The sequence below is a fragment of the Eupeodes corollae genome, chromosome 3 (assembly GCF_945859685.1).
Source record: "Eupeodes corollae chromosome 3, idEupCoro1.1, whole genome shotgun sequence".
Lineage (NCBI taxonomy): Eukaryota > Metazoa > Arthropoda > Insecta > Diptera > Syrphidae > Eupeodes > Eupeodes corollae.
This window is the reverse complement of record NC_079149.1, coordinates 100372385-100395139: the sequence shown is the minus strand read 5'-3', so window position 1 is coordinate 100395139 and position 22755 is coordinate 100372385. Positions and strand designations below refer to the sequence as shown.

The following is a 22755-nucleotide window of genomic DNA, read 5'->3' as shown; positions in this document are numbered from 1 at the left end:
ATAGGACCAAGATCCAAAACACACTGTTTAGTGAAATGTTATTTGATATATTTTGGATTGGTCTACTCAAGTTACAGACCACAATCCAGTGAAAATTTTAAAGGAATATAACGAAAGCTTTAGATAAGACGAAAGTTAAAAATGTATCCGAGCTTTTATTAGTAAAACAAAAATATTTTCCTAATGTTAAAATTAAGTTGGAAAATAAGGTAATGAAATAAGGGAATATTTTTAGAAATTACTTCAAAGAATACATAGATAACCGTTGCTAATTAATTTTCCACCACTGTATAGAGTAAATACGTATGTACAGATTTAGATAGTCTAAGTTGCTTTTTTGTCTAAAAAGTAAAGTGTAGCTTTGAGCCATTCATTTTTCTTTTATGACAAAAGAAAACTTTTATAGTTGTTTGGACGGACTACTATGCGGACCCGAACTTACAGGACAGTACTCGAAAGTAAATAAAAAAAGTTATAAAACTTCTATTATAATATTGGAAAGGATGTGTTAAGAGTGTTAAATTAAAAATTATTAGCTTACAACTCTTTTTATATGAGGATGACAAATAAACGGGGAATTGTTAGAAGGCAATGACCTTGATAGCTTATTACATTTTTTAACATCCCAAACTTTTTTATTGCTTATTTTTATGAGCTGTAATATTTAAATAAGTGAAACTTCAAGGACTCAAATTGTTCATTATAAGCTCATCCTTCTTAACTTACAACTTGTCGAAAGATGTGGGTTACAAGCAAAGTGAAACAGCAATCAGAAATTAAAATGGTAATGGTAATTGGAAAGTGGGAACTAGCTTTTTAAAGTACTGCAAGAACTTGAATTGCCGGAGTCTTAAGAGGCTATGTTTATAGCTGGGAGAAAGTGTCAAGCATCAAGAAATGTAACAGTGCAAAGTGCCAAGTACTACCGACAAACAACAATGATGTCAACGTGATGCATCAAAAAAGGAGTATACGAACAATAGTGGAATAGTGAAAGCTACTAGTGTGCAGGCTCAAATTGGCACGTAGCAAGTGATAGAGGAAAGTACGGCCAGTGGCAATTAGGAAGCGTTAAGGAGTAATAGACCCGGCAAATGACAAAAAGAATTAATGGAACGTGACAAGTAGTAAAAAAAAGAGGCTGGAATGAAATCCACGTTGATAACTTCTCATTGGTGTCTCTTTAAAAATTGGAAATGAAATTTCTACTTATGCGTCAAATCTTCATTTAAAGAACTTTAAATAGAATGAAATAAAATGAGATATCTGAATCAATTCAAACGGAACTTAGTTTTATATTAAACTTTTTTTAAATTTCTGGTGTACGAAATCCAATCATTGATATTACTACTTCATATATATTTGTGTTAATTTTATCAAATCAAATGGGGTGGCGCAACAGTCCGTTGTGAACCAGGGCCTAGTGACTTACAACTCTCAACCATTCCTGTGTGCGAGTAATGTTGTCAGGAATGGAGGGGACCTACAATTTTATGCCGAATCCGAACGGCTAGTTTGAGAAAGCACTTTTTCATGACAAGAATTACTCTTGAAGGATTTGTCAATTCCTCGCAAGAGGCAGTACCCGCGAAAATTATTTTTTTTTTTTTTAAATTAAGGTGGCACAGGCAGGGATTGAACCCAAGACCTCTTGCATGACAGTCCAACGCACTAACCATCATGCCACGGGTACTACCTACTACTAATTTTATGTTAACTCTAAATAAGAACTTATTGTAATCGGTCCGATTTGTCAAATAAAAATTTTTAACATTTCTCGACGTTTCCAGGTCCCTAGGGTCTAAATAAAACATTTTTAGAGAGATGTCTGCACGTCCGTGCGTCTGTACGTCCATTCGGAAAATTTTTTTCGTCTTCCAAAGCTCAAGAACTAGTAGAGATTTCAACTTAAAAAAAAGGTTGTTATTTAGATAATAATGCAGAAAGTCTGTCGATTTGTCTTCCTTAAAAATTTTGTAGGTTTTCGTTTTGGGCTAAAAAAGTTGTCAATTTTACAAGTTTTAAAACTACCAACAATATTTTCCATATCAAGAAATAGTTAAGTATGAAAATCTAGTTTTGTTACATAGATTTTTAGTCGAAAACAAATTTTTTTAAAATTTTAGTAGCATTTCTTTAATTTTTACAAATTGGATGAATAAAATTAATTTAAGAGATGTCAAGAACTAAGCATCAATTTTTACTAAATTTGCGTGTTTTTTTTGTAGATTTTATTTTTTTTATAAAAAACGGAATGTTGGATTTTATAAAAAAAAACTAATAAATATTATTTAAAAACATATTTACATTGAAAAACAATTTTTACCAACTCTTATTAATTTTTGTTAAGGTTTTCTTTTTTTGTAAAAAAACTGTCAAGTTTATTGTTTGCAAAATTTTACTGAATGTTGACAACAATATTTTTTAAAAGATGAAATTACTTTGAAGCCAAAATCTCAAAGTTTTAAAAAGATATTGGAGTCGAAAATCAATTTTTACCAATGTATTTTTTAGGCTTTTATTTTTTATACAAAAAACTGACAATTTGATTCTTCTCAAACTTTTACCAGAACTTTTACTTTTTTTTGTTTTGAAAATGAAATCATTTTTTATTCGTACAATTATCGAGATGACAAATTTGTTTTAAGTTCCTTTGATTTAAAATAGGTGAACATTTTGGTTAACCCATAATATCTCATGAAACAATAATGCTAGAGACTTAAATTAAGTGTGGAATTATATACTGTAACGTGATACCAAACTAGTATATTTTTGGGAAAATACATAAACTGTTTTTTTATAAATCAAGAAAAATGAAAAAAATTAGTGCCACCTCGAATATTTTTTTCAAAAAAGTATGATTTAATCTTAAAAAATATATGAAACGAAGAATAACATTTTTGACATCTGGTAAAGTTTTGAGAAAAACCGAGTTGACATTTTTTTTGATAAAAAAATAAAAACTTAAAAAGCGTTTTTTTTTTCTTTTGACTCAAATATCTTTTCAAAAACTTGAGATTATGGCTTCAGACTAATTTTATCTTAAAAGAAATACTGTTTTAAACATTGAATTTTGAGAAAAATCGAATCGACAGTTGTGTTTTACAAATAAATAAAAACATAAACAAAAAAATATAAAAATGGTAAAAATTGATTTTCAACAGAAAAATCTCTTCAAAAATTTGACATTATGGCTTCCAACTAATTTTAACTCTCTCGAACATAGGTAAGCTTTTTGAACAATTGTTGGCTAATCCCTTCAACACGTTCTGTGAAGATGAAAACATCATTCCAAGAAACCGATTTGGTTAAGGCAACTCCACTGAACATTCATTGCTTCTTTTCCAAGATAAAGTAGTTCACAACCTTGAATAAAACGTGTACAGTGTGCTTGGATATTGACCGTGAAAAAGCGTTCGATTCGCTATGGCACTTTGGTCTTATTTTTAAACTCATCTAACTGAATTTTCCGAAATGGCTCATTAAGATGATATTAAAAGTTCTGAACACACTCCTTTTTTCCCCGTTAGTACAGGCGTCGCTCAAGGGTCTATTTTAGGCTCACTTTTGTGTAATATCTTTTTGCGTGGTTTCCCTCTTTCATATCCCACATCAAATGACCAACGTTGTATTCACTATACTGATGGCTCAATTGTATTTGCAAGTGATGTTCCACCAACTTTAGCCCTTAACAATATAAAGCAAACACAACCGCTTGTGGAAAATTATTTTAAGAAATGGAGACTAAAAATTAACCCTAGAAAATGTGGATTGACTTTCTTTAGAAATGCGAGGGAAAAAGAACATTACCTTTCAGTTAAAGAGAGTAAATCCCTTAACCTTACAATAAATAATTTTGAAATACCGTTACGTTCAGAAAAAAGGTATCTTGGCGTCAATTTTCAAAACCGATTCCTCTTTAATAAACATGGTAGCATTTGTAGTGGATGCGCACACACCTTAAATAAAGGTCAATTTCATACGCAAAGCTTAATGTCTATCAAAATCTAAGGCTCAAGTGTAAGAAAACGATGTGAAAACACAGAATGCAGACATTTTGGATTTCCGCTCTTCTCTCGTCCATTTTAATCACGTCTTTCACCCGAGTCGGTACGAGAAGAGTGGGAACCAAAGAAACTAACCTTGTGCTGGTGCATTAAATAACTCTAACCTAAAAATAAGTGTAATAAAGTTTTGTGTGTTGTAAAAAATTAAAAAGTTAGTTCTTTTATTGTGATTTTAAGAATTACTTTCGGGAAACTACAGATTTTTATAAAAAAGGCAAACATTGCAGCTGGTTCATTGAAAATACTATTTAACTCGAAATTCTTGCAAAAGAATATGAAAATTTTAATGTATAACACATTAATAAGGCCCATTCTTACGTACGGATTCTGCACTTGGTTAACCAGAATTCTATAAATATGAATGATAGAACCTGCGACGATGCTGTGGACTTTTTAGAAAACCAAATAAAAAATGGTATTCCAACTAAACAATCAACGATTCGACACAAGTAACACCCATCATTCATGCAGTACCAATCAGACCTATTTTTGAAAAAGATAGAGCGCACAATCTGTCATTTAAATCCACTAATAGGACCCTTAATAGAGTCGAACACCACTGAGAGTGTTAATGACAACTTTTACCTGTCACCGTTCAATTGTCTCAACGAGTTGTCAATCGCTCTTTTAAGACCAGATGCAAATTCGGACCGAATTCCGTTCTTTGAAAAATCATCTCCTTTGATTTATAGAGGTTTATTTAAAAAAGTTACATGCACAATTGGTATTAACATAAAACCTAAAATTTTAATTGTCAGAGTAGATAGATAGTGTCAGAGAGACTAGTTTTATTCTTAAATGGAAGTGGGCTTAGTTTTAGTATTAGTATGTAAGCTAATATCAGTCAGTAAGATCAAAATATTGTTTTCAACATTCAGTAAAATGTTTGAGAAAAATCGAATTGACAGTTTTTTTTTTTAAATAAAAACCTAAACAATAAATTATAAAAGTTTTTAAAATTGATTTCCGACTCAAATATCTTTTCAAAACTTTAAGAAATTGGCTTGAAACTACTTTTATCTTTTAAAAAATATTGTTGTCAATATTTAGTACATTCTTACAAAAAATAAAAACATAAAAGAAAAGAGTACTAAAACTTGGTCAAAATTTACTTTCGACTCAAATAGCTTTTCAAAAATTAAAAATATTGTCTTCAAACTTTTTTTTATTTCACAGAAAATATTGTTTTCGATATTCAGTAGTTTTTTATAAAAATCCAACAGTCCGTTTTTTATAAAAAAGTACGTAAATTTTGTAAAAATTGATGTTTGGTTCTTGATATTTCTTGAATTAATTTCATTCAACATATTTCGAAAAATTTAAGAAAGATAAAAATTTGTTTCGACTAAAAATCTATTCAACAAATCTAGATTTTCAAACTAAACTACTTCTTTATATGGAAAATATTGTTATTAATTTTGATTTTTTTAAGAATAATTCAACTGACAACTTTTTTAACCCAAAACTAAAACGAAAACCTACAAACTTTTAAGCAAAACAAATCGACAGACGGGATGGGAAGTTATCAGTGTGGGTTGCATCCCAGCCTCTTTTTTCAATTTTTGTATCTTGCTCAACCTTTACAAGTTGAAAGTTCCACTGGGTTGGAATATATATTTCTTAAAAGACTACATTATTCTTTTCAGCTGAAAACAAAAGTATTTAAATAAATTGATATACTGGTGAAAGATCGGTTCTTATCTTCTGTCATAGTCAAATCAACTCAATACCAATTAAGTTTCCATATTTTATATCTAAGGTAGATGTTGTTATTTATGTACATCTTTAAACACAAACCTCATACAAAAGTCAGCAGTTAAATTATGTAACTTATATGTAGGTCAAACAGTTTTCGCAAACTCTTTCTTCAAAAAGTTATATTTCCATTTGAAGCAGTTTTTCCAATTTTCTATTCACAATATGTCATCGTCAAGTGTGTGTGTGTTTTTTTCTCTTTCCGATGAAATGAAATCTCATAAATCTTTGATTATTTTGTTCATTCTATGAACTTGAACATATGTTTGTATGTAATCAGAAGAAAATCAAACAAATTGACTGATAAATCCAACAGGCAAATTTATTACCCATGAACAATTAAATATGTAATAAATTTTGTTTCCTGGAAAATATCCTGAGCTTATATAAACAAACTCACTTTCATGTTATGCACATTATGATGTATGGTTCTTCAACTTGAAGAACTTTAATCAATATTCGAGCTCATAACTTGAGTATTGACAAAATGTATGAATGTCTTGAGTGCACATGTTTCACAATCGGGGAACCAAATTTTGTTTGAACAAGGACCACAGGACATTTACAAAATTTACGAATGAATTATTCTTGGAAGGTTAATTTGTGGACGAAACAGAAGTTACGACGAATTGATTATTTCGCTTTTGATGTGTGATGTTTGATGGTGTTTCTGGTGTTGTTGTTTACAGAGAGAAGTTAATGAATGTTGAACTTATTCAAGAAATATAATTTCCCTTCAGCAATTAATAATAATAATCGTTATAAGTATGAGAAGAAAAGCATGTGCTTAAAATTGTTTGTTCACACAAACTAGCAATTATCAGACATTGCTGTCCATGATTCACGGGACCGAAGACCACACGAAGAACTTTTTTCTCAAACGACCCAAAGTGCTTTCATCCGCTTTTGTCAAAGTCCATGCTTCTGCAAATATAGCAGGACGGGGATGATGATGAAGGTCCCCCAAATGAGGGCTTTGTTACTTAACTGCTTTCCTAGCCCAAAGAAACAGCGGTTAGCAAGAGGTATTCTTCGTTTGATCTTAGCGCTGGTGTTGATTTCTGCGTTAATAGCGGAGCCTTAACTACCTCAAAGTTACGTCTGTCAATGGTGACGTTTTGACAGCATGTACTTTGTTTTGCCCTCATTAACCGTAAAACCCATTTTTTCCGCCTTTACCTCAATACTCACAAAAGACCCATTGACATCACGCTGAATTTTTACGATTATGTCAATGTCATTAGCATATGCTAGTATTTTGACAGACTGTTGAAATATAGTGCCTTAGGTGTTGACGTGCGAGCTACGCACTATTCTTTCAAAAACTATGTTAAAAAAATCGCATGACAGCGCATCACCCTGTCTTAAACCTTTTTTGACATCGAAAAGCTCTGTTAAGCTGTTTCCAACCTTTATGGAGCAGCGTGAATTCTCCATGGTCATACTACCCAAACGGACGATTTTGGCAATAATGCCAAAACTAGGCATGGCTCTATAAAGCTCGTCCCTGTAGATGCTGTCATATGCTGCATTGAAATCGGTGAAAAGATGGTGGGTGTCGATTTGGTGTTCTAGGGTTTTTTTAAGGATCTGCCGTAATGTGAATATTTGATCGATTGTGGACTTTCCTGGTTTAAAACCACACTGATAAGGACCTATCAGGTTGTTGACGATGGGCTTTAGACGTTCCCATATTACGGCATAGAAGATTTTATAGGCGATGTTAAGAAGACTGATTCCTTTATAATTGGTGCAGTTTAGAGGGTATCCTTGTTTTAGAACCGGGCAAACAATACTGAGGCTCCATTCATCGGTCATGTTTTCTTCCGACCATATCTTACAGATAAGTTGGTGCATGCTCCTAACCAAATTATCCCCAGTTGCTTTGAAGAGTTCGACATTCGAGCCATATGCTTTTGTCGTCAATGTTGAATAGACCATCCTGCCTGACAGCGGAACTCGGTTCGTTGTCGCCATTACACAATCTGCAGAAATGGTCCTTCCAAATCCTCAGCAATAACTGCTGTTCCACTATGATGTTTCCACTTTCGTCTTTTCAGCCTTCGGTTCCAAGTTGTGAATTGGACTTGTAAATTCCGTTTTACCTGCTCATAAAACTTTCGAACTTCATTGCTGCTTTTAAACCTCTCAACATCTTCGACCGCACGCCTCTCATACTATCACTTTTTCCTTCTGAGAAGTCGGTGCTACTCTTGCCTCTTCTGCTCAAAGAGCTCATGAGCAGTTCTCGTCCTTTTACGCAGCGCCGCTTTGCGTGCCTGTTGTTTGGCTGCATTTCCCTGCCGACATTCCTAACCAAACCAGGGATTCCTTGTTGGTGGCTGCTTGAAACCCAGCACATTAGAGGCGGCTTCTCTGATTGCTTCTTGGCAATGTTGCCACTGGTTTTCGATACATTGTGTTGGCGGCAGAGAAATTTGAGAGAGGTTACTTGTAACTCGGTCGAAGAAGGATTTATTGATGTCATGCGATTGTAGCCGTGTGGCGTTGTATCTTCTCCCAGCATCTTCCTTTTTTGCCTTGGGCCTAGAAACCTGAAGTGCTTGGCTACAACGAGGTAGTGGTCCTAGTTGATGTTAGCTCCTCGAAAAGTTCGGACATCCATTATGCTGGAAGCGTCTCGCTATATGGCCAATCTGGTTGACGGTAGATTGATCTGGAAAACTACAAGTTCCTTTGTGGATGTTGAGGTGTGGAAAACTCGTACTGGCTACCATGACGTTTCGCCCAGCAGCAAAATCTATGAGCCTGATTCCGTTGCCAGAAGTGTTGTCGTGCAGGCTGTTTTTTCCCGATTATTCCACCAAAGATTTGTTCCCTTCCTAGGTTGGCATTAAAATCGCCCAGGACAATTTTAATATCGAAGCTACACTGCTCATATTTTGTCTAAGAGCTTGAAGAAAATATCTTTGGTGTTGTTATCCTTCTCTTTTTGGTGGAAGCGTGCACGCATATCAGGCTAATGTTGCCGAATGTAGCCTTGATGCGGATGGTCATGAGGCGCTCGCTGATGCACCTATACCTCAAGACTTGTTGCCTTAGCCTGGCTTCAATGACAAAACCACATCCAAATAAGCGCTGTTGGTTCTTTCAGTAGGAGTCACTATAGTAAATATCACAGTTTTGTATCCTCTTGCCTTTGCCCGGTACATCCCCTCGTATTTCCTGGATTGGCCTCCGCTAATTCTTTGGATACAAGTAGTCTGTTAAGGAACCTAACATTCCATGTGCATATCATAAGTTCGTTGTTCCTAATTCGTTTGTGTGGGTTGTCAACAGTAAATCCGTCCGTATCCGAGTCTTGTTGGTACATCGCAACTAGGAGATTTGAACGTGGTCAGGAAGTCACCCCGACGGCACAACCCCAACCTCCACTTTCCTTCTCGTAAAAATATAAGAACTTGTTAAGGTTAATACATCTAAGTATCTGCTTCTAACAATCATTTTAAATTGATTACTTAAAGCAGCAGTCCCCAATTACATAATCCATTGGACACAGTCCTCAGTAACGTTGTCGTACATATTTTGATAATTCAAACGTTATTATTTGCAAATCAATTATCATATATAGAAACTTAAACTAAGCACTTAACTTATACTATGTATTCGTACATATATGGATACTCCGATTATTCTTGATGTTTAATTTATTAATCCACCAAATACTTACATTATATCAACAAACATATATATATATACATACATAAGATACCATAGAATAGAATTTATAGTAGAGGATAAATCTGAGTGATAGTGAGTTAAGATTTATCAAGACAAACGCTATTCCTTCTGGGCCAACGCACTATACAAACGACATAAATGTTTTAATTAAATACTACGCACAAGGAGACACAATTTCTGAGGATCCTACCAATACCTTACGCTAACCTTACCAAAGTTTGTATTAATTTAATCTAAAGGATTCTCCATAGATACATATGTTCTATATTGTGTGTTGTATCTGTGTACGCTGTACATACAGGTATGGCCCAAATAATATTAACATTTCTTTTTTTTGAGTAAAACAGTATGTTTCAAAATATTGTTTTTTCATTTCTTTAAATTTAATCAGTACAATAAATTATAAATAATCATTCTGTTTTTAAATGTTTGTCCACACCAAAGAAACTTTTTGGTGAAACATTGTTTACAAAACTATTCTGAAATGTTTTCCATTTTTTTGAAATACATTTCAGAAATGTTTTTGACTTGTTTTTCTGGTTTGGAAATTTTTGAAACACTCTTTGAAAAATGTTTCCTAAAATATTTCTTTGGTGTGAACTCACATTAATTGTTGAGCTTTTTCTGCAATTTTTGTTAAGAATAAAATAATTTGGAAAAAGTTATAAGTTTTACGATATTTTCAAAAAGTGGACTGATTAAGAATAACTGAATATAATTAAGAACTATAGTCATAAGTCTCCTAATAAAACGAATCTTTGGAGAACTGAGAATAAAAATATGTCTCACTGTCTCAGAGACCATGCAAGTAAGACTGTAAGCATTGCAGACGACAAGAAGAAAAAGAAGTGGTTGCTATCCAACGAACCAGAGCCGATCTCATTTATGGTTGGAGCAACGACGAGTTGAGCAAGGCTTAACAAAAAGACTCAGATATCGAACCCATACTCGCTTGGAAGGAACACCAGGAAAAACCAGAATGGGCTGATGGGAAATTCCTTCGAAGTAAATGGGAATCAGCAGATATAAAGTCTTATGTAATGCAGCTCGTCTCACCGAGATCGAAGGTTATGGACGTTCTGCGAGAGATGCATGGTGGAGTTTCGGGAGGCCATCTAGGAGTGAAAAAGACGCTAGAAAAGGTTCGACAGCAATTTTTCTGGCTACATGCAAGGAAAGATGTCGAGAAGTGGTGCCGAAAATGCGATACCTGTGCTGCCACCAAGGATCGAACGAAAATGACCACAGCCAATTGCAGCAGTATAATGTCGGAGCATAGTTTGAAAGGATTGCAGGAGACGTGGAGGGTCCATTTCCGGAAACAAATAATGGAAATCGTTCTAATTTGGTCGTCATGGATTACTTCAGCAAGTGACCTGAAGCATACACCATTTCAAATCAAGAATCCAAAAAAGTCGCAGACCAAATTGCCTTCAACTGGGTGAGCAGATTCGGTGTTCCATTAGAACTACATTCCGACCACGTAATGCATTTTGAATCAAACGTATTAAAGGAAGTTTGTGGGCCTTTTTACCTCAAGAAGACAAGAACAACAGCACTCCATCGACAATCTGAGAGCATGGTCGAACGATTCCCGAACCGAACTCTTAAGGAACATCTTTGCAACGTTGTGGACGATAACCAGCGAGATTGGAATCGATACATTCCAATGTTTTTGATGGCGTATCGAAGTGCAAGACATAGCTCAACTGGCCATGCACCGTCTGAGATTATGATGGGAAGGAACATCAGACTGTCGAGCGTAATAAAATTTGGATGTCCCACGTTGGAGCTGAAAGCCGAGGATGACTATATTGATGACTTCAGAGAAAGACTCCTTCAGATCCACGACAATACCAGGTTGAAAATAAAGATGTTCAGTGACCGAATGAAGACACGCTACAAGATAGGAGCGACAACAACACAGTTCCAAGCAGGAGATCGGGTGTGGCTTTACAATCTCTATCGACAAAAATCAAATCAACGATGTCGTGTACCGGATGCAAAAGGGAGTCAGAGGAAAACCTAAAGTTGTACATCGCGACCGTCTTCATCGCTACAGTGGTGATAAGATGGACGGATATGTTCGGGACGATCAATCCTAAGGAGGGGCAATGTAATGTGTATACACTCTTTATCCTCTTTTACTCTAATATCTTGTAGAATAAGTTCGTAGCAACCGTTTTATTTGTAGTAGTAAACACTTGTGTAAAACATTTAGAATAAGGGGCAACATCTAGTGATTAAGAGGAGAACTCGCTGCGTTAAGCTTCGAGAAACATCGAGAAACATCTAGTGATTAAGGGGAGAACTCACTTCGAAAACATTCAGCGCCTACAAGAACCTAGCATTTTCTCGAACCGATTCAAGGTATATAAATAGGCGCTCGGAAGCGAAGCGGTGATTATTGGTTGTGAACTGCGATTAAGTAATGACTGTGCTGAAAAAGTAATAATTGAAAGTATTCAATAAATAAGTTTGGAAAAATTTAAAAAAGAGGCTGGGATGCGACCCACTTTGATAACTTCCCATCCCGTCTGTCGATTTGTCTTGCTTAAAAGTTTGGCTATATGTTCTCGTATCAATTTTACCAAATTTGAGTACTATTTTTATAGATTTTATTTTTTATGAAAAACGGACTTTTTATATAAAAATCACTGAATATCGAAAACAATATTTTCTGTAAAATAAAATAAGTTTGACGCCAATATTTTTAATTTTTGAAAAGCTATTTGAGTCGAAAGTAAATTTTTACCAAGTTTTAGCATTGTTTTTTTTAGAGTTTTATTTTTTGTAAAAAAAACCGTCAATTCGATTTTCTTCAAAATTCTATCGAATGTTGAAAACAATATTTCTTATAATATAAAATTAATTTGAAGCCAATATTTTATAGTTTTGAAAAGATATTTGAGTCGAAAATCAATTTTTACCAACTTTTGTTAAATTTTTTTTTAGGTATTTAATTTTTTGTACAAAAACTATCAATTCGATTTTTTTCAAAATTTTACTAAATGTTAACAACAATATTTTTTGAAAGATAAAAGTAGTTAAAAGCCAATATCTACAATTTTTGAAAAGATATTTGAGTCGAAAATCAATTTTTACGAACTTTTATAAATTTTTTTTAAGGTTTTTATTTTTTGTAAAAAAACTGTCAATTCGATTTTTCTCAACATCTTTCAGAATGCTTAAAACAATAATTCTTATAAGATAAAATAAGTTTGAAGTCTAACATTCAAGTTTTTGAAAAGATATTTGAATCCATATTCAATTTTTACCAACTTTTGTTAATTTTTGTTCGGTTTTTAATTTTTTATAAAAAAACTGTCAATTCGATTTTGTTCAAAATTTTACTGAATGTTGACAACAATATTTTTTGAAAGATAAAAGTAAATTTAAGCCAATATCGCAAAGTTTTGAAAAGATATTTGAGTCGAAAATCTTTTTTTACCAACTTTTATTAATTTTTTTTTTAGGTTTTTATTTTTTGTAAAAAAAACTGTTAATTCGATTTTCTTCAAAATTTTACTGAATGTTGAAAACAATATTTCTTATAAGATAAAATAAGTTTTAAGCCTAAATTTTAAGTTTTTGAAAAGATATTTGAATCGATATTTATTTTTTACGAACTTTGAGTAAGGTTTTTTTTAGATTTTTATTTTTTATAAAAAAAACTGTCAATTCGATTTTTCTCAAAATTTTATCAGATTTCAAAAACATTATTCTCCGTTGCTCAAAATTGTTTTGGAGATGAAATCATATGTTAGTCGTTAAATTTAGGAGGTGAACAATTTTTTTTTTCAGTTTTTTTGATTTAGAAAAAAACCGTTAGATACATTTTTTTCAAAAAAAAAATTTCTTTGAGATCACGTTACAGTTTATTATATAAAATTAAATTCAAGTCTCTAGCGTTTTTGGTTCGTAAGATATTTAGGGTTAACCAAAATGTTCACCTTTTTTTTTAAACTGCTATGGTAAAAAAACCACCCACGCAATTTTCTTGAGAGCCCTTTCTGCATCTTTCTGCCTTATTATCTGTATAAGAAAATTTATTTGAAGTCGATGTCTCTTCTGGTTCTTGAGCTATGGACGACGAAAAAAACGTCGCGAACGTACGGACGTACGGACGTACAGATGTACGGACGTACGAACGTACGTACACACGCTCGCACAGACATCTTTCTAAAAATCTATTATTTCGACTCTAGGGACCTTGAAACGTCGAGAAATGTCAAAATTTTCAATTTGACAAATCGGACCCATTACAATAACTTCCTATGGGAAGTTAATAAAGTAAAATTATGTTTTATTTACAAGTGTGAAAAAGTTTCAATTGTCAGACCAAGCCGAATATTACAGGATGAACAATTTATTGAAATCACTCCAGTTTGTTTCTTACTAAACAAAAACCTAAACAAAAATATTACTAAGTTGCAAAAAAAATATTTTCGACCCAAAACTTACAAATGTTGGCTTCAGCTTAGTTTATCTCACAGAAAATATTGTTTTCGGGATTCAGTACTGACAACTTTCTCAACAAGACAAATTGACAGACCGGATGGGAAGTTATCAGTGTGGATTACACCCCAGCCTTTACTGGGTTTGCTTAAAAGTTTGTAGGCTTTCGTGTTTTGTTAAAAAGGTTATCAGTTGGGTTATTGTTAAAAATTTAAAAATTACCCACAATATTTTGTATTTGATGAAATAGTTTGATTTCAAAATCTGTTTTTGTTAAATATTTTCTAAAATAACTTTGAAGACAATATTTTTAATTTTTGAAAAGATATTTGAGTGGAAATTCAATTTCTACGAACTTTTAGTAATGCTTTTTTTTTTTGGGTTTTTATTTTTTTATAAGAAAAATAGACAAATCGATTTTTTTGAAAATTTTTGTGAATGTTGAAAACATTATAACTTAAAAGATAAAATTAGTTTTAAGCTATAATCTTAAATTTTTAAAATGATAATTGAGTGGAAAATCAGTTGTTACCAACTTTTCTTTTTTTTCGGTTTTTAATATTTGTAAAAAAAACTGTCAATTCAATTTTTTTCAAAATGTTACCAGATGTTAAAAACGTTATTCTTCGTTGCACATAATTGTTTTATTTGCTGAAAAATATTTTTTTTAAAGTTTTTTTTGATGTATACAAAAATTGAATTATTTCTGAAAGTCCAGAGAAGGTTTGTACGTAGAGAAAATTAAAAAATAAATCTTTGTGAAGGTGTAAAATCAACATCTTTCTATACTCCCATATACAAACAATTTGTACTAATATTTAAAGAAATCCCGATTTGTTGATTACCTTGGAAATGCACAACGAAGCTGTAACAATAATTGAAGATTTGTCAAACGATTGTAAATAAGCATTAGCACAATTGGGTATGACTGCACCAAATCGTTAGATACGTCAGCAGGAATTCAATTCTAATGATTTACGTTAACTGTACAATTGAATAGCTATAACCAAATTGAATATTGAACAAAAACATGTGTATGACACAATCATGCAAGCCTGTTCCAATAATAAAGGTGGATTATATTTCTTGAATTGTATCATTGATTTTTGAAAATTGCATGGGCACTTGCATTTTCGGGAATTGCTGCTACATTATTAGAAGGTTCTCTTATGCACACTCTGCATTAAAATTGCCATTGAATGTACGGGTGTTTGAAACTCCAACATGCAATATTTCGAGAAATTCTACTATGGCGAAAGTTCTGCGATTAACGTCAATTATTTTATGGGATGAGTGTACAGTGTCGAATAAAAAACGATAGAACCATTTAATCGAACAATGTAGGATTTAAGCGGTAATCAACAGCTGTTTTGCTGATGCTCTGATATTGCTGTCAGGGGACTTTCGTCAAAAATTCTCTGTCATTCCTCGATCAACTTCTACTGATGAAATAAACGCCTGTTTGAAGTCATCAGTTCTTTGGAGATATGTTCGAAAATTGACACTGAACATTACTATGCGTATTCACCTACATAATGATGCCACTGCCCATGAGTTATCAAAATAATTGCTAGAAATTGGTAATGGCAAAATACCAATCGACAGTACCAACGGATTGATCACTTTACCGAACATTTTTCGTACAATTGCGCAATCTATAGATGAGTTGATTGAATGTGTTTTTTTCGAATATTCTTCGGAATTACAGAAATCATGATTGGTTCATTTTCAAAATTCAAGCGAAACTGCCAGGTGTATAGTCACGACATATAAATCAATTGACAGTGCTATGAATCAAGATGAGGTGATTTAATTGAAGATACAATTTTAACCATTAAATCAAAAGAAGAAGTGTGTTTGATACCGAGTATCCCTATGATTCCAACTGATATGCTATTTGAATTCATCGATCACCGAAATCAAGCATCAGTGAGCGTGGTTAGTAGAAAGATGGAGGAAACCTACCGCGTGCTGTTGTCATGTGTTCTTTCTTTCTATTGTTCTTTATCTTCTGTCCTTCTGTCTTGTATTAATGTCTTGTGTTGTTATCACCTTACATAGTCTAGATGCTCAAGGTGCTGTGCTCTCTACTCTGTACATTTATGTGCAGAGTAGTGTGAAATGTAATGTAATGTAATGTAATGTAATGTAATGTAATGTAAGGCCCAGGCGAAAACATTTCACGTTTGTGGTGTCAATTTGGAGGAATCATGTTTTTCACAAGGCCAACTTTATGTTGCCTGTTCCAGAGTCGGTACCCCCAACTGTTTATTTATTCATGCTCAAAATTGAAAATTTAGACTAACCCCTATTGGATCATTTGGACTTTTAAATAGCTAGCAATTTAAAATATTTTTAACTTCCCATAGGAAGTTATTGTAATGGGCCCGATTTGTCAAATTGAAAATTTTGACATTTCTCAACGTTTCAAGGTCCCTAGAGTCGAAATAAAAGATTTTTAGAAAGATGTCTGTGCGTGCGGGTGAACGTACGTCCGTACGTTTGCGACGTTTTTTTCGTCGTCCATAGCTCAAGAACCAGAAGAGATATCGATTTCAAATAAATTTTTGTATACAGATAATAAGGCAGAAAGATGCAGAAAGGGCTCTCAAGAAAATTGCGTGGGTGGTTTTTTTACCATACCAGTTTGAAAATGAAAAAAAGATGAAAATGTTGGTTAACCCTAAATATCTTACGAACCAAAAACGCTAGAGACTTGAATTAAATTGTATATAATGTATTGTAAAGTGATTCTAAAGAAGTATATTTTTTGAAAAAAAAATCCATTTTACATTTTTTTTTTATAAAGGGTGATTTTTTTGAGGTTAGGATTTTCATGCATTAGTATTTGACAGAGAAAGATGCTCAGTATGCTTTGACATTTCATCATGAATAGACTTACTAACGAGCAATGCTTGCAAATCATTGAATTTTATTACCAAAATCAGTGTTCGGTTCGAAATGTGAAAATCCGCTTTTTTATCGACAAATTTTGTGCAGCGATGAAGCTCATTTCTGGTTGAATTGCTACGTAAATAAGCAAAATTGCCGCATTTGGAGTGAAGAGCAACCAGAAGCCGTTCAAGAACTGCCCATGCATCCCGAAAAATGCACTGTTTGGTGTGGTTTGTACGCTGGTGGAATAATTGGACCGTATTTTTTCAAAGATGCTGTTGGACGCAACGTTACGGTGAATGGCGATCGCTATCGTTCAATGCTAACAAACTTTTTGTTGCCAAAAATGGAAGAACTGAACTTGGTTGACATGTGGTTTCAACAAGATGGCGCTACATGCCACACAGCTCGCGATTCTATGGCCATTTTGAGGGTAAACTTCGGAGAACAATTCATCTCAAGGAATGGACCGGTAAGTTGGCCACCAAGATCATGTGATTTGACGCCTTTTGACTATTTTTTGTGGGGCTACGTCAAGTCTAAAGTCTACACAAATAAGCCAGCAACTATTCCAGCTTTGGAAGACAACATTTCCGAAGAAATTCGGGCTATTCCGGCCGAAATGCTAGAAAAAGTTACCCAAAATTGGACTTTCCGAATGGACCACTTAAGACGCAGCCGCGGTCAACATTTAAATGAAATTATCTTCAAAAAGTAAATGTCATGGACCAATCTAACGTTTCAAATAAAGAATCGATGAGATTTTGCAAATTTTATGCGTTTTTTTTTTAAAAAGTTCTCAAGCTCTTAAAAAATTACCGTTTAAATCAAAAACACTGAAAAAAATGTGTCACCTCCAAAATTTTACGACTAAAATATGATTTCATTTCCAAAACAATTTTGTGCAACGAAAAATAATGTTTTTGACATCTCATAAAATTTTAAGAAAAAGCGAATTGACAGTTTTTTTTTATAAAAAATAAAAACCTAAAAAAAAATTAAAAAAAAGTTGGTAAAAAATGATTTTCGACTCAAATATCTTTTCAAAACTTTGAGTAATTGTCTTTAATTTACTTTTATCTTTCAAAAAATATTGTTGTCAACATTCAGTAAAATTTTGAAAGAAATCGAATTGACAGATTTTTTTACAAAAAATTAACAAAAGTTGGTAAAAATGATTTTCGACTAAATATCTTTTCAAAAATTTAAGATAATAGCTTCTTCAACATTAAGACAAATTTTGAGAAAAATCGAATTGACAGTTTTTTTTAAAAAAAAAAAAAACCTAAAAAAATGTATAAAAGTTGATAAAAATTGATTTTCAACTCAAATATCTTTTCAAAAATTGTAGATATTGGCTTTAAATGCGACCCACACGGATAACTTCCAATCCCGTCTGTCGATTTGTCTTGCTTAAAAGTTTGTCTATATGTACTCGTATCAATTTTTACCAAATTTGCGTACTATTTTTTGTAGATTTTATTTTTTATGAAAAAACGGACTGTTGGATTTTTATATAAAAATTACTGAATATCGAAAACAATATTTTCTCTGAAATAAAAAAAGTTTGAAGAAAACATTTTAAATTTTTGAAAAACTATTTGAATCGAAAATAAATTTTTACCAAGTTTTAGCATTGTTTTTTTTTTAGAGTTTTATTTTTTGTAAAAAAAATGTCAATTCGAATTTTTTAAAAATTTTACCAAATGTTGAAAACAATATTTTTTTTTAGATTTTTGTTTTTTATGAAAAAACTGTCAGTTAGATTTTTCTCAAAATTTTATCAGATTTCAAAAATATTATTTTTCGTTGCACAAAATTGTCTTAGAGATGCAATCATATTTCAGTCGTAAAATTTTGGAGGTGACACATTTTTTTTTCAGTTTTATTGATTTTTAAAAAAAACCGTGATATTGATTTTTTTCAAAAAATATACCTGTTTGGTATTACGTTACAATATATTAAATAAAATTTAATTCAAGTCTCTAGAGTTTTTGGTTCGTAAGATATTTAGGGTTAACCTAAATTTTCACCATTTTTTCAAACTGCTATGGTAAAAAAACCACCCACGCAATTTTTTTGAGAGCCCTTTCTGCATCTTTCTTATTATCTGTATAACAAAATTTATTTGAAGTTGATATCTCTTCTAGTTCTTGAGCTGAAATCGGTATCTCTTCAGGTTCTTGAGCTATTGACGACGAAAAAAAACGTCGCGAACGTACGGACGTACAAACGTACGTACACACGCACGCACAGACATCTTTCTAAAAATCTTTTATTTCGACTCTAGGGACCTTGAAACGTCGAGAAATGTAAACGTTTTCAATTTGACAAATCGGACCCATTACAATAACTTCCTATGGGAAGTTAATATTTACCAATAAAATTAATTGCTCACATTTTATATTTACTTCCTTACAAATATGTAAAAGAAATATTAACCAAAAATTAAATTTTATGTTCGTATTATTATGGCCATAGCTGTACATCTTGCCTATGATATGAATGTGCAAATTTCTATCTAGACTTTCAACGCGATTAAGCAAAGCAAAATGCTGAGCATTAGCAAATTTCAATTATTTTGTGCGTATCTTTGGAATATACGTCATTCAAATTTCCAATAACTAAACAATAATCCAATTCATCCACTTTCACATCAATATATTCAAATATTAAAATATACGCTAAGGATTTCTCTCCCTATGCCTATTTAGTTACCCACTATCAGAGAAGTCTTTAGACCATGTTTCCCTATGACTAACCCCAAAATAGAGAAAGTTGTATTCAAATGATCATCATCGCTAAGCAGCAAAAGGCTAAGAGGGGGATTTTAAGTGTGGGGCGGAAATACTCGTAAATGCCAAATTTGAACTCCAATATTATGTCGTATTTGGGTCTTTAATCTGTTGTCAAGGATTAAATTGTCCTCAACAAATTGAAGGTCCTCTATTTAATTATTAAACTTAGTTTTAAGTAATTGATTAATTTTACATTGCATACAAGGGTCGATGTTATTATTATGCATTAAGGAAGGCCTTTTTGGTAATTCTTGATTCAAAATTGTTGGTGTTAAATATAATGTTTAAGTTCGTTCTAATAAATACGTGACCTTCCTTCGCTCCTTTTGACTCAAATTCAATCTCACTTAACTCCAGTTAAGTTCCCAATAATGGAAATTAGGTTTCTCAACATAGAAACAAAAAAACGAAGCACTTGTTGATGTTGTAAAATGTGTCTGTAATTTATTGTTTGATAGAACACGTAGTTTTTCTCAAGCATCACGATGTAAAACTTTTTCTTATTATTCCAATGATAAAATCATTCTTTTAGTTTTTCTCCAAAAAAAAAGTTGAAATCAAAAACAAATAAACAAAGAAATGCACCTGGAGAAGAAGAATTGAAAAACTCAAATGATGAGGAATCGTTTCGGAAAAAGGATTCATGTCTGTAGGGCTAAAGCATGCTACAGTAGTGGAATTTGGCTTTTTAAGGCCTTATAATTTTGAAAATGTACTTCTATGCAACACTCACTATACTGAAAAACTGATGACTTGACATTACCGGAAATATCAGTCCAGGAAAATTTGATAATCACTTTAAAAAAATTTATGAAGGATGGGAGGATGTGCTTGATGTCACTTTAATAAACAACCGTAATTTATTAGTGGAGAATTGGAAAGTTTACCCTTTGAATTCGTTTTCGGATCACAAGTGGATACTTTTTTCAAATTAATATCGAGTCGAAAAACCCTCTGTCTTATAGAAATCCCAAAAGAACTGACTGGACGAAATTCAGTCAAATCGCTAATTCCAAACTAAGCAACTTACCGAATATCACTGAATCGATAGGAGACCTTGAATCAACAGTGAAAACCTTTGAAACATCTATAAGTTAAGCTTTTAGACTCTCTTGCCCAGTTAAATATAACCGTAAAACCCTTCCTTCTTGGTGGAATGAAGAACTGTCCAGTCTTAGGAAAATGACGAGGACAATTATTAATATCTGCCACAAACATTACCATGCTACAACATTAGGTTTACCAACCGTATAAGGACTCTCTTAAAATTTACAAGCAAGCCCTGTTATCAGCCAAAAGACAAGGCTGGAGAGAATACTGTCAATCAAAAGAAGCCTGATGAAACCTGGACAGCCTCTCCAGCCGAATCTCTTGAGCTACTGATGAAGAGGCACTTTCCGGGTTGCGAGAGTGATAACCTCTAACTGCTTGAAAACCACAGAGCTAAACGTAGCTCATGTGGAGCAAGTCAATTCCGTTATAACCAGAGGAAATATTTTGTGGGCCATGAATACTTTTTCTCCATATAAATCCCCAGGCATGGATGGCATACTGCCAGTTATGCTTCAAAAGTTGCATGATGTGGCAGCTCCATGGCTGGAACAAATTTTCAAAAGTTATCCCTCAAGTGGGCAGGCGAGGTCACGAATGCGCGAAGGATTTCACACCAATAAGCTTAACATCTCTTGTGCTTAAAACCTTGGAGCGCATTCTTGATTACCATATTAGAGAAATCCTAGTTGGACGACCTTTCGAAAGCTCTCAGCATGCTTATCTTAAGGGCAAAGCTACGGAGACTTGGATGAATGATTTGGTGCTATTGGTGTGAGGAAAGTACACCTCTGTGATTAGTGAAATCACGGAGCCATCTTTGAAGAAAGTTAGCAACTGGACTACCACCAAAACTAAAGTACCGCCTTCACGCTACCTCGACTCAACGGTCAAATCCTATCATTGTCTTCCATTGCAAAATATTTGGGTGTTATACTCGACCCTAAACTAAACTGGAAACTAAATATTGAAGTACGGGTTAAGAAGGCCTGTGTTGCCTTCTACGCCTGCAGCAAAACTTTCGGCAAAAAGTGGGGACTTCAGTCGAAGATGATTTAATGGACGTTCACAGCTGTAGTACGTCCAATCTTAACATATGGTTCGATTGTGTAGTGGCACCACAGGGGCCATGCCTACTTGCCCAACGGACGCCTTAAACGTAATTTTGAATCTTCTACCAATCGACCTTTTTATTAAATACATAGTTTCCTGCAGCGGTATTAGGCTAAAGGAATCAAACAGCTGGTTGTCAAAACCTTATGGCCACAGCAACACAACGAATTTGATTCACTCAGATATTATCTCGGTAGACACTGACTACTGCACTCCTACTTTGAGCATTAGTAAGGGTTTTAAGGTTATTTTCCCATCCAAAGAAGATTGGGAGGATGACATCGTGTCGATAGGTTTCGACACAACCATCTTTACTGACGGCTCAAAGATGGAGTGCGGAGTTGGTTGTGGGATCTTTTCTGAGTCCCTAAATGCAGCCAAATCCTTTAGGCTTGCTGACTTTGCTAGCGTTTTTCAGGCTGAACTGCTGGCAATAAGGGAGGCATGTAAGATACTTAAACAAAGCACAAACCAAAACCGAAATGCGGCCATCTTTACAGGCAGTCAGGCACCTGTCAAAGCCATTAACTCGGCCACATCCTGAATATTAACCTCGGTGTCACTCTGATCTGGGTTCCGGGCCATAGTGGTATCGTGGGAAATGAACGGGCTGACGAGATAGCCAGGCAAGGATCGGCCCTTCATAGCTCACTTGCGGAAATGGTTAACATTCCTCTTGGTGCTATGAAGGGTAAAATCTTTTCTATCTACCAAACTGAATCAAACCGAAGGTGGAGCAATTTACCCAACTGCATTATATCTAGAAGATATGGCCCACCTATAATAAAACCCGTACAAACGATCTTTTATGCAGGCCAAGGCAAGGCATAGCCAGGATTGTTGCGGTTTGTGCCGGACATTGGCCTATAGGAGTTCATGCGGAGAAGTTGGGTATCTCCTACAACACCTTATGCCGA

General features: G+C 33.6%; 2 protein-coding genes across 2 annotated transcripts in view; one reads left to right on the top strand and one right to left on the bottom strand.

The window, feature by feature from the left end:
• The window catches only part of LOC129952452 (meiotic nuclear division protein 1 homolog), a 312005-nt gene that overhangs the window by 100916 nt on the left and 188334 nt on the right, over positions 1 to 22755 (bottom strand). The window lies entirely within an intron of this gene.
• Positions 11011 to 11553, top strand: LOC129950711 (uncharacterized). The gene has a single exon (XM_056062633.1). It carries the CDS (start codon positions 11011 to 11013, stop codon positions 11551 to 11553), a length of 543 nt encoding a protein of 180 aa, XP_055918608.1.

Coding starts and splice junctions, on each gene's coding strand:
- LOC129950711 (XM_056062633.1), top strand. CDS start 11,011: ATGCATTTTGAATCAAACGTATTAAAGGAAGTTTGTGGGCCTTTTTAC.